At 37.5% G+C, this 13175-nt stretch overlaps 1 protein-coding gene across 1 annotated transcript; it reads left to right on the forward strand.

Moving 5' to 3' along the window:
* The first annotated feature begins 8517 nt into the window (after positions 1–8517).
* SLT1 (HSP20-like chaperones superfamily protein) lies at positions 8518–11104 on the forward strand. Its single transcript, XM_089822543.1, has one exon. The coding sequence runs from the start codon at positions 9076–9078 to the stop codon at positions 10744–10746; it is 1671 nt and encodes a 556-aa protein (XP_089678669.1). The 5' UTR covers positions 8518–9075; the 3' UTR covers positions 10747–11104.
* The last annotated feature ends 2071 nt before the right edge of the window (positions 11105–13175 follow it).

The raw sequence follows: 13175 nt of genomic DNA on the forward strand, positions 1-13175 counted from the left end.
GATTAGTTATAATATGTTATATTCTCAAAATATTATAAGTCGATATTTCAACATTTCAGAAGATGCTCCTTCAAAAAAGGAAAAAGGAAAAAAATAGTAAATCATATAAAAACAATAAAAAATGATATTTATCTCTAGAGGAGAGAATCCTCTTCACAAATATGTAATATTTTTTTCAAGTAGGTATAGATTTGAGAGGGAAGTTTTGACGGGAGGAAAAAACTAGTGGATTCTAATAAGGTCAAACTTGAGTACTTATAAAAAAGAAAATATACATCAAAAATAATAATTTATTTTTTTGTTTACTAGGTATACATGTCATCTATAAGATATTTTTGAATCAGAACAAAAAAAGATGATTTGCATATACTTGTTTGACAGGAACTACACCCTATATTTTTTTACAGTTAATAAAGGAACTTCAAAATAAAATAAAATCAATAAATTCTTACTCAAAAATAAAAATAAAAATTATAGGCATAAAATTAATCCAATTCTACACATTTCATTAGTTTACATCATCTTCATATTTTAAACACAAATACCATTTTTTTTGTCATTAATGTTGAACTATCACATTTTGATATCATGTTTCTTTACAAAAGGTGACACGGGTTTGTGCTTTTACCCTGAGTCAGTAGTATCTGCCAAGTGAAGGAAATTCCTATTGAAGCTGAGTAAGAGTAATTCTAGTAGCTACTGAGTGATGGAAAACCAATGGATGCTGAGTGAAGCATAAATTGTATAGAGCCTGAGTTTACAGTTGTACATGCACCATGCATTAAATGCAATGTTTTGAAAGGGTATAAGGCAGATTTTTCGCTCATTTTTTGTCATTACAAACATAGAGCAAGAGTGAGCAGAGCGTAGAAGTCATTGATGAGCAAAGATTGAAGCATTTACATCGATTCCAACAAAGATCAAGCATCATTCCATCAATCTAAAAGTATTCTTCACATGCCGAGTTACAAAGTTACACAGTTTTATATCTATTGAAACATTAGTTTGCAAAATGGCCTCTAGCTCTAGAAATCCTAAGGAAAAGGAACCTTTTTAAGTTCAATTGGTTAGTAATGAGGTTAAGCAACTAGATTTTAGGCCTATTCTTGAAGCTGCATATAAGAATGACCCGACAAGGGCATTGTCAATCATTCCACCCAAGGTCGTAATGGTTCAAGATGTAAGGAAATGTTATAACTACAAGGTTGGAGGGATAGGAGACATGGAAATTCATCAAGCACATGATAAACTATGTGAGAATGGAGTGTTGAAGGAAGAATTTCAAATCATTGAGAGGAAGGGCTTAACCTGCACCTTAGATTTCCCCACTGTCTTCAAGACTAAATGAATACAAATTTTCTTAAGCATAATCCATGATGGATGCCTATGGTTGGAAGGAGGACCCATCAAATTGTCAAAGAGGATTGTGCACAGGGTTATAGGATATCCAACCCTAGAATGGCCCAAAACCCTAAGGAGTGTTTCTAAAGAAGCAATTGAGAAGAATACAGGGGCAAAGTGGAATAAGAGGGGAATGACCATTGATACCATCAAGGATCCACTTCTTGAATTTGTAGTGAGGGTCATATCTCACAAATTCTATCAGTCAAGCTAACTAAATAGTGTACCATGTATAGCAGTTGATGTTGGATAAAAGATTGTGAAGAAAGATCATACTTATGATCTTGTAGAGCTACAATTGTAGCAAATCAATGAAACCCTAGGAGCAATAAGATCTAAAAGTGCCCAATGTAAATTTCATTCCATTTTGATATGTATATTCTTTTATGTTGAGAATGATTTTCCCTCTTTTGGTAAGGTAGGGTGGAAGACCAATAGGTCTATGGTGGTACAGATAAATGAATACATAGAGCAAATGGGAGACAATTTTGAGTCTATGATGACTAGTTATTTTGAGGATTTCAAGCAATCAATGAAACAAAGATTGAGAATCCCAGTTTCCCTGGTGGAGAATTAATACAATGACATATGTTTCTTGGTTGACATTGATTACACTTTTATCTAGGCTGCAGTACCCAGAGTGAGATGGCTAAGGCCTTTGGGGTATGAGATTAATATAGATGAAGCATTAATGGCCATCACTACATTACTTGCAGAGGAAATTGACAAGACAAGAAAAATCTTTAGCAATTATGATGTTGTCAAATCTAAAGTTGAAATGGAGTTGAAAATTGCCTTAAGTATAAAGAAGAAGGATAGATTGGTCAAGAAGCTTAAAGCCAAATTTGGTGAGGGAGTTGAAGGTGATGATGATGATGATGAAGAAGAAGAAGAAGAAGAAGAGTAGGGCCAAGAACCTATTGCCCTAACCCAAGGTATGGGTGAAGATGAAGAAGAAGGTGTTGAGGAGGAACAAGCTGAGGAATCACTAGCAGAATAAGAGCCAAAGAAGAGAAAGGGTAAGATATAGCTTGCAGCTCAACCCAAGAGTAAAAAGATTGCAAAACCTAGCCTTGCCAAGCCTACTGCTCCAACCACAAGAGCAACCACAAGGGCCACCACTCAGAAGGCTAAGGAGCAAAGAAAAGAGAAGAAGAAGGCTACTAAGTAACCAGGTCTAGTGAAAAAGAAAATAAGGAGCAAATATGTTGCACAACCAAAATCTAATGAAGAGAGGTCTGAGTCAGATGACACTAGCCCGTTCAGAGTGGTAAGTAATGCACCTAAGTCTAATATTGATAACATTTGTGATAATACTAGGGATAATGTAGACTTGACTAGTTTGAAAAATATTGAATTCAATAAATTAAGTAGAGAAGAACAAAATAAGGTTGAGGAATTAGTATATGCCATGATGGAAAAATTCAAGAATACTCCACTTGAATTTGAGACTATAATGCCCAAAGATTTAAATTCTATTGTTGAGAATAAATGGCATTATTGCCTAAACATGGAGAAGGAAATAAGAGAGTCCACATTGGCACAAGTGATGCTAGAACTATCAAAAGGACAAATAACCAAGGCAAACAAGAAGTATGGTAGAAAGTTTGCACCCAAGTATAGGGCATTCAACATTCTTCAAAACAAGATTGAAGATGTTGTAAAGAAGTCCACTCAAATGTGGAAGTTGATATATGGGCTAACCACTATTAAGGAAGGAGAGGAGGATCCCTTTGAGGGAAGGAACAATGGAGAAGAGGAAGCTAATGACAAGGAAGGAGAAATTGAGAAAGAAAAGGTAGATAACATAGTGGAGGAGGCACCACAAAAAGGAGATGAAATGGCAACAAAGTGATCAAGGTGTGCAAGACACACAACTACTACCACTAAGCCCTCCACATGACACCAACACACCTACAGAGACAATAAAAGTAAAGGATCTTCCTGATAGCTTAGTTTAGAACATCAACCCACTCACTATAGAGAATCTAAAGAAGATCCTTGACCAATCAAAATTAGAGGCAAAGTTGTGTGACAATCTAGTGTTGGTAAGTGTGGATGAGTTGCAAAAAGCAGTAGCTAATATAACTAGGGACAAGGTGAATACACAAGAACCACCTTCTGCCATCCCTATAGCTACCAATGGAGAACCTCAAGAGCAAGCACTAGAAGATACATCAGTTAAGGTTGATACTACAGTCAAAGTTACTATGACAAACAGAGGTATTTGTTCCTACTACACAAACACAAGGTGCACCACAAATAATTGTGATTGATCAAGGAGGATCATAAGAAGAGCAAGACATTCCAAAGGAAAAGGAGCAGGAAGCCATTTAGACATTGGTTAATTTACCAACTCTTGACACTCGTACAAAAGTTCTTCAGAAGCTGAGCACTAATGCAATGCCACTTCAAATTTCAGCACCAAGCTCGAGCTCAACAAAGGTTGCAAGGGTACTTCACTATGGAGACCCAACATTAGATGAAGAAATTGTCATACCAAAGCATGGCTATTCAACCATGAACATTGAACAGATCAATGAGATGCAAGAGGCATTAAAAAGGAAAAAGAACCAAGAAATACTAAAAAAAGAGTATAAGCAAAGGCAAGCATTACATGAGATAAAAGACATCTTTTTAGATGCATTTAGCTTGTAGACACCTAATGAAACCAGGCCAGTATTGGAAGAATTGTCAAAAAATGTTGAACAAGTGAAAAATGAAGACCAAGAAACCAATGCAAAACTCATGGAATGGTCTAAAAATAAATTTCAAGGAAAGGTAAATGAGAAAATATCTAGTGGTATAGCACTGTCACAAGTGGAATTGGTTACAAAGATAGAAAAAGTGAAGATGGTACTTGAGAATATATTCACACTGTACACTAAATTGTGTGATCCCACACTCTTCACACAAGACACAAGCCAAAGGATTTTGAGTCTGGAGAGAAACTTGAAAATATCTAGTATGCAGTTACCACAAAACCTAGCTCAAAGTGAGAAGCACTTTCATTCCACACTTCACACACAAAAGGAACTAGTTGTATTGACAATAGAAGAGGCTAACACAAAAGCCAAGTTAGTTCAGATTCAAGCCTCCCTGACCCCACACATGGAAATCCTACACAAAGAACTAGCCTATGCTGAGACAGTACTAAAGAAAGATCCTAATCTTTCAACATTAGATGGCTTAGTTCACCTTGCAGTAGAGACAACCATCCAAATCAAATCACTAGATGTTGCAATAAACAACTGGGATGCTGCTATCAAAATTGTAATGGAAGTTAACAAAAATTTCTTGGGTAAATATACACTTAGTGTATAGACCCTTTGACATCAATGTCAAAAAAGGGGAGAAATATTAAAGGGGGAGATATATGCAAGGGAGAGACATGTGAAAGGAGGAGTTACAAAATAAACAAAGAAAAGAAAGGGGGAGCAAACAATAAGAAAGTAGAAACATGGCATATCAAAACACATCAGATAAAGAGTATTAGAATGAAGACAAAGAGTATCAGTAGAGGCAAATCTATTCAAAGAGATTTTGGACATAGAAAAGATACATTAACTCAAGGGGAGTTATAAAATTTTGAGGTATATAGTTCATCACAAAATTTTGAACAATTTTGAAGTTTTCTATATATGTCGAACTAGATGTACATTATACTCGAGGAAATTAGATTCATCATGTATAGTTAAGTGTTTTTGCCACTCATGTGCAAAGGGGGAGATTGTTGATCGTAGATTGGTTTTGAAAATTGAGTGTCAACACACTTGAGCTTTTTACTAAGTTCATGCTGAGCTAGTAACATATGCCGCGCATAATATGTATAGATGTCAAGTTGCAATGAGTTCTGAGTCACTCATGTGCTGAGTAAATAGTAAGTGCCAAGAAAATAGACAAAGTCAAGCAAGTTTCAAATGCCGAGTGAACAATAGATGCTGAGCAAGTTCAAGTGTCAAGCAAGACAAAATTATAGTATATGTTGAGCACCAGTATTAATGAGTGCCGAGTAACACAAAATTGGCCTAGTTGTTTGTGATGGCACAAACAACTATGTAAACCATTTTTGAGCTGACATATGGATAGATCTCAAAGCTTTGAAGATAAGATTGAATCTATTTGGATTCCCAATGTGATCAACATGTAACCAATTAGAAAAATGGAAAGAATTGATCAAGAAAAATGAATGAATCTCAATCGTAGATTCATACTTAACCCCAAACCACCAAAGTCTTTTTAAAGGGAGACGAAGCAATGATATTGGTGTCGAGAATACTCTTCATATTTCTAGCTTCTTTCACTGAAGTTTCTCCCCCTAAAATGGTGTCATCCACGAATTGCTAATGAGAGAAAGTTAGGAGACTAGATGATGGTTTTAAACCAACAATTTCCCCTCTGCTCCTTTTTTCATGAATAAGTCTTCCTAGGCATTCTGCCAGAATGACAAAGAGGATCAGTGAAAGAGGGTCACCTTGCCTAAGACCCCTAGAAGATTTAAAGAAATTAGAGGGGGTCGCATTAACCATCACCACAAAAGAGGGGGTGGAGATCAATTGAGATATAATCTTTCTAGCTTTATCATTGAAACCAAAAGCTTCTAGAACTTTATCCAAGAACATCTAGTCCACCCTATCATAAGCCTTTGATAGATCTAGTTTGAGAAGAAATTCTTCCTTTTTACCTACATCTAAGGAATGGATCACCTCATGCACAACAATGATGGAATCAAGGATTTGTCTACCACGGAAAAATCCTGATTGCTAAGGTGCAATAATCTCCAGTAGTAATTTAACAATTCTATTAGTTAAAACCTTTGAAAAGATCTTGTAAAAAGAGTTGCAAAGACTTATAGGCCTGAAATTTTTGAATTAATCCACACCTGTGACTCTATGAATAAAAACTAGAAAAGTAGCATTTATCTCCTTAAGCAAATTCCTAGCTCCAAAAAGTTCTTGAACCACTTTAACAAGGTCGTCTTTAATAACTTCCTAATACATCTAGAAGAAAAAAGTTGGGAAACCATTAGGGCTAGGAGCTTTTTCAGCTGGCAGAGTGAAGATGACTTCTTTGATTTCTTCTAGCTTTGGAATAGCCACCAGAAACTTAATCTGGGTAGCAATTATAACACTGGGATGGTATTGAGAATTACCTTTTGGCTCTTCCTCTCCCAAGTTTAACTCTTTGGATAGGACATAAGAGGAAATATATTCCTTTGCAATCTCTTTATCTTCACTTATAGTGTCGCCCCCCTTCTTAATACCACTAATTCTATTGGTTGCCTCGTGTTTCATAGTAGAAAGGTCAAAGAATCTAGAGTTTTTATCTCCTTCCTTTAACCATACCGATCTTGACCTCTACCTCCAAAACATTTCCTCTTTCCCCACGATGTTATGAAGATCAACCAGAATAGTCTTTTCAACATTCAACCTACTTTCATCATAACCCATATTTTGTATCTCTTCCTGCACCTCTGCAAGTTACTCCAAAATCTTTTCTTTTGATTGAAATATGTTCCCAAAGTCCATTTTGTTCCACTTTTTGATCTCCATTTTAATGTTTTTGAGTTTTTCAGCCACCTTATACAATAGATGTGCCACCCACATCTATAGTGCACCAATCCCTAATTTTATCATAAAGACTAGGGTGTGCAGATCACATCTTCTCAAATTTGAAAGGGAAAGCCTTTTTCCTATTAATAATTTCTAAGGTGAGAGCAATAGGGGAGTGATTTGAGCCTAGTCTCACCATAGAAGAAAGTTTGCATTGATAATGGTTCATCCAATCCAAGGTTATAAGGGTTCTATCCAGCCTAACCTGAATACAATCCATTCCAACTCTCTTATTAGACCAAGTATACTTTCCACCTCCTAACTCAATGTCTAGAAGGGTTAGGTCACTGATCAGATCTGCCAAATGTTGTTTGCTCTCTAGATCCAGAGGGAGCTAGCCTAATTTCTCCGTGGCCAAAATTGGGGTATTGAAATCTCCCATAATAATGCCCTTAGGATCTCCCAACTTGGCCATCATATTGCAAATTTTATTCCAATAAAGTCTTCTACCATTCTTAGTGTTTGGGGCATAGATATTCATGATAGACCAACTTTCCTGATCCTTGAGATTTTTGAATTGAATAAGCAAAATGTTACCTTCATCAAAAATGATATCTGCTTCTAAGTTATCCTTCCAAATCACAAGCAAACCTCTTGAAGCACCCTCAAAATCAGTAGCCCTAATCTTCATCCCTTGACAACTTATAAGTTACGCGAGCAAAGAAATTTTATTTTTCAATAGACAAGAATGAAATGAAAATGCACACAATTTTTTACATGATAAATGAGTTGATTGATTTTGAACAAAGACTAGAAAATATGAAAGCAACAATATGCAATGTCTTTAAATGTGTATTTTATATTAGAAGAATCACTACTAAACATATAAACAATTATGATATTGATTTTAGGGTTCAATTATGTAGCTTTTGAGTCAATCTTGTTGAAACATGTTTCACAAGAACCCGTCTATCATAACAAGGAATTGAACATTTAAACACTCATTACATCTAGATAGTGCTCACAAAAGTGAAGCATAACCTTCTTAGGTCACCCCATCTAAATACTCTCTCTTACTTATCAACATATAGAATTGTTCATAAGTCATAGATGTATAAAATATGTATTAATGACAAACAAATAAAATAAAATAAATACACAACTTTATGCAAAACTATATCATTTTTAATTTATAGCTAAAAGTCTCCCCAAACATGTAAAAACCATTTGTTTCATAAAAAAATATTATGTTGTGAGCCCACCCATTAATTTATCATTAAGTGGGGGCAATGAAAAGTGAAAGAAAATAGAAAAGAATAGTCATATACAAAGCTAAAAGTAAAAGTTTGGGAGATATATAATTGCTGAACACAAAAACCCTAGTTATGTTTCAACGCACCTGAATCCTTATCCTTGAGATGGATTCTAAATAATACAATTTTTGCAAACCTCATCCCAATTCTAATTAATTAAACAATAGTTATCAATTTAAAACCTAATTAATTAATTAATCCTAATTAGCTCCTCTTATCTAGAAGCTTAGTTCTACATGCCGACTCGCTTATCACCAACTGTTGATTCCCGTCAATTTTGCATCCGCCTGGCGCCGTCATCGGCAACTGACGGACTCCGAGTCAACAACGGAAGAAACGCGGCGTCGTTGGATTCCGTCATAAATTGCCGTCAATTAACAGGTTGAGGCTTGAAAGGAGAAACCTACAAAGGATCATGAAACTTTACAGACCCAGAAATCTGCTTTAATGGTGCTCAGAAATCAGCAAATACCTACGTGAGCAGGAAATCTTTAGGCGCAGCAAACCATAAATGTAGAAGCAACCAGGAAGGTGGAAATAAAATCTGAGAAATGGAACAGCTGAGTACCAGATTGCGTTATGTGCCGTTGAATTTGAGGCCATTTGGATCATCATCCGCCATGGCCTCCTCCTCTTCTCGGTGCCCTCCTCTGGGCCGCTTCAAGTCTCGTGCAGTTTTAATCGCGCTCTTCCAAGATAATTTTTGACTTAGGGTTTCGTAGTATTTTTTTCACCCAGGTTCGAACCCGGCCAAAGATAGATACGAAACGGCGGCGGCGGTGGCGGAATGAACAAGCGAGGAGAGTAGCATGCGAGAAGAACATCCTTCAGGAGGAAAGATGACAGAGGCTCTGTTGACATCGTTGTCCATGGATAATAGCCACGGACATAGCCACGGCCATGGCCACGCCCCGCCATCGACTCTTCTGTCCATGGATTCCAGTTCAGCTGCGCATGAAGAGCAGCAGCAGCAGCATAAGCCCCCTGACATAAACCTACCGCTGGATATATGCGCGCCGGTGTCGTGGCCGTCGGAGCCCTGCGATATTTTAGACCTGGGATCGCAGATCCATGAGACCGAGGGTTTGCTTAATCTCTCTAAGAGTAGCAACACTAATACGAGTATTAACCGCAAGTGCGCGCGGCGCGGGGATTCGATCTGGGGCGCCTGGTTTTTTTTCAATTTCTACTTCAAGCCCGCACTGACTGAGAAGGCAAAGGCAAAGATTATAAACCCTAACTCGAACGGCGGCTCAATTTCTTCTACTACGTTTGACAAGAGTGACCTGAGGCTGGAGCTTTTCCTGGTGCAACATGATATGGAGAATATGTACATGTGGGTTTTCAAGGAGCGGCCAGAGAACGCCCTGGGGAAAATGCAGCTGCGCAGCTTTATGAACGGACACTCCCGTCTAGGTGAGCCGCAGTTCCCTTTTTCTGTTGATAAGGGCTTTGTTAGGTCTCATAGGATGCAGCGAAAACATTACAGAGGGTTGTCCAATCCTCAGTGTGTGCATGGGATTGAGGTCGTTAGGGCTCCCAATTTGGCTCATGTCATGGAGGGGGATCTTAAAAAATGGATTGATTTAACAGGTAGAGATCTGAATTTCGCCATTCCCCTCGAGGCCGAGGCATTTACAGCCTGGAGAAATCTGCCCAGCACAGATTTTGAGCTCGAAAGGCCACCCCCGCCCTTGCCTTTGCCCTTGCCGATAACCTCGTTGAAACCCAATGGCAGCAGCAGTAATCACAATCACAATACCAATAACAACAACAATACAACTTTGAATTCTCCTTCTTGCCCTTCCTCCAAGAGGCTGCTGAATGGATCTGGTTTGAATTTGTCGACACAGCAGCTTGTAGGCGTGTGCAATGAGGGAATAGAGCTGTCATCGCTTTCGCCCCCGGTCGGTGGGGGCGGCGGTAACAAGAGGAGGAAGGAATTTTCTCCTCTTGGTGGCAATGATGAAGAATACTATTCAGATAGAGTTCAGGATATGGAGACAATTCATCAAGTGGAACCAGCTTGGGTTAGTGATTTTTCAGGGGTCATGCGGCAGGCAAGTGGTCCAGTGACCGCAGCGAAAACTATCTATGAGGACGAGAAAGGGTATCTGATAATGGTGTCTCTGCCTTTTACTGATAGTCAGAGGGTCAGGGTTTCATGGTGGAATACCGTGTCACATGGTATAGTCAAAGTTCAATGCATAAGTACTGCCCGGGCTCCTTACATTAAGAGAGGAGACAGGACATTTAAGCTCACTGATCCAGCTCCTGAACACTGCCCGCCCGGTGAATTTGTGAGGGAGATTGCACTTGCAACTAGGATTCCAGAGAATGCCGATCTTGAGGCCTACTATGTCGAGGCCGGTGCAGGTCTAGAGATAATGGTACCAAAGCACCATGTGCTGTCAGAGGAACATGAAGTTCGAGTGTTCCTTCGACCACAGTTGGGCCCTAATGAACTGCTGCTGACATAAAAAATGGGAGGGAGGGATTTCAATCAGGGATGGATAGTTGCTATGGTCAGACTCAGACTTCTATTGTTTACTAATTTTGTACCATAATAGAAATCTAGGACAATTTAGAATACCATTATTTCTGTTGTAACATTCATCTCAAGAAACTCCCTTCTTCGTCTAATCTTTTATTTTTCTTTCTGCCTATAAAATCTGGCTCTGTAAGAAATTTGCACTTTGAAGGTGTGTACCTGAAGAGAAAGGTGCTCATACTTTGTCAAAACAGATGCTCTGTATTAATTTTTGGATTTTGTTTCTAGATTTATGTGGTGGTGGAAATTTATAACACACCAAATTTAAATTTCTGATTTTGAAGATACTTCAGGGCTTCTTAAATGTTTTTTTCGGTACCATTTCCTGTTGTTTGTACAGTTCGTTCTCTATGTTGACAGAAAGAGATCAATGTGGCACTGGAAACTCAAATTGTTTAAGGTTATTCTGTTGGCTTCAATTAACTAGTTGGTAAGATGAACTCATAGATTAGATGAAATACATAAGGGCATGCCATTGTATTAGCCGATTAAAGAGATAAGGGGTGGGCAATTGCGTCGGATAATGTACTACTCATCGGTATTTCTGATTAAGAATACTGACGAATTGGTAAAAGCATTTGACGCATTTCAAATGTGATGCATGTTTGTTTCATCCGTGCCATTAAAATTTCAGTTATGATTAATTTGCATTCTGGCTATAGCTAGGACAAGAAGCTCTTTTGTTCAGGTTCAGTTAGTAGACTTGGCATTTATCTGATTTTCTGTATTGGAGTACTGTGCAGCAATGGCTTTTACAATATGTGGATTGCAGGCTGTGCAATTTGCATCTCAGTAAGTTAAATTTGCATTTTAGTAAGTTAATTAAACTTAACCTGTAACGCATGCAGAAATCCATCAACCTGTAACACATTCAGAAATTCATCCTTTATAAATATGAGAATATAGTTGAAGGTTGTACTTTTATTTTTATTTTCTGATGGAATGGTACTCTTTCTGATATTTTGTCATTCCAAGGTTACTTAAATGTCTACTCTAGTGATTTCATGTTGTATGGGTTAATGTAAACATTCAAATTCATTGAATGTCTTTGTTCACAGGGTTATCAGTGTTGTTCAAAACTTCAAAGTATGGCACAGACAGTAGGCTAATTCATTTCATTTGACAAATATTTGATTGTTTCCAGTTCTTATATCAATGCTGCCTGTTTGCTCTTTTTACTGGAAATAACATCATGCTAAAATTGAGTCCTTAAAAGAAGACTAGACAAATGATGTCTTTGGCAAAGGTGACATGCTATTCTTTAGTAAATTGGTAGCTGTTTGAACTGCTGGATTGATTTCTGTTGAAAATATTCCCCTAGGTTTTCAGAAGTTTTTTATTATCTGGATCTGTTTTGTGAAGTGTTTGTAGAGCAATGTTTTCTCTACCCTTTCAATATAAGTGCTTCAATTGTTGGATTGTTATCTAGACCCCTTCGTTTATGCGATTCGTAAAAGTTCGATATCCTATTTGGAGTCTTTTGTTTGTGTCCGTTTGAACTGTTACAAATAAATTCGGGTGTAATTGTAGAGCAGTGCCTACCTATCCTTTTCATATCACAAGCAACTTTTTTGTTGCACTTCAACCTATACAAACTACCTGATATGATTGTCAGTTATGAACATTTATGCCATCTGAAATCTGTGAATTCTGTTGACAATAGACCAAGGGTTCTCAGAAGTTTTATGCCCACTTGAAATCCTTTGTTTTAGTATCTATTTGAGATTTTCAACTGATGGAGTGTACTCGTTTGATATCTTATCACCTAAAGATCCCAGAATTTTGATAGCCTGATTCTGTTTCAAAAGAGCTTGTAGAACAGTTACTTTCCTATCTTTGCTATATTTATGCCATCTGAAATCTGTGAATTCTGTTGACAATAGACCAAGGGTTCTCAGAAGTTTTATGCCCGGTTGAAATCCTTTGTTTTAGTATCTATTTGAGATTTTCAACTGATGGAGTGTACTCGTTTGATATCTTATCACCTAAAGATCCCAGAATTTTGATAGCCTGATTCTGTGTCAAAAGAGCTTGTAGAACAGTTACTTTCCTATCTTTGCTATATGTGATTCGCAGTAGTTCCATGCAATTTGGAGCCCTATAGACAGTCGTCTGGCTGACATTATTAGAAGTATAGAAGAATGAGGTTTTAACATGAGGGATTACATTTTGTTTCAGCCTAGAGAAACTGCTGCCTTGCATTGTGTACCTATTTGCATTTGAGGTGAGTTTAATGCACTTATTTCTCATTCTGCCCAGTATAATTTACAATAGTCAATACCTATTTGTATCTGAGGCAAGTATATTGTTATTATTAATTAAGCTTTTATACTTTCGGGCCTTTGCCAGCATAGAGTA

Source organism: Cupressus sempervirens, chromosome 3 (assembly GCF_028749045.1).
Source record: "Cupressus sempervirens isolate cs-2001-9-10 chromosome 3, ASM2874904v1, whole genome shotgun sequence".
Classification (NCBI taxonomy): domain Eukaryota; kingdom Viridiplantae; phylum Streptophyta; class Pinopsida; order Cupressales; family Cupressaceae; genus Cupressus; species Cupressus sempervirens.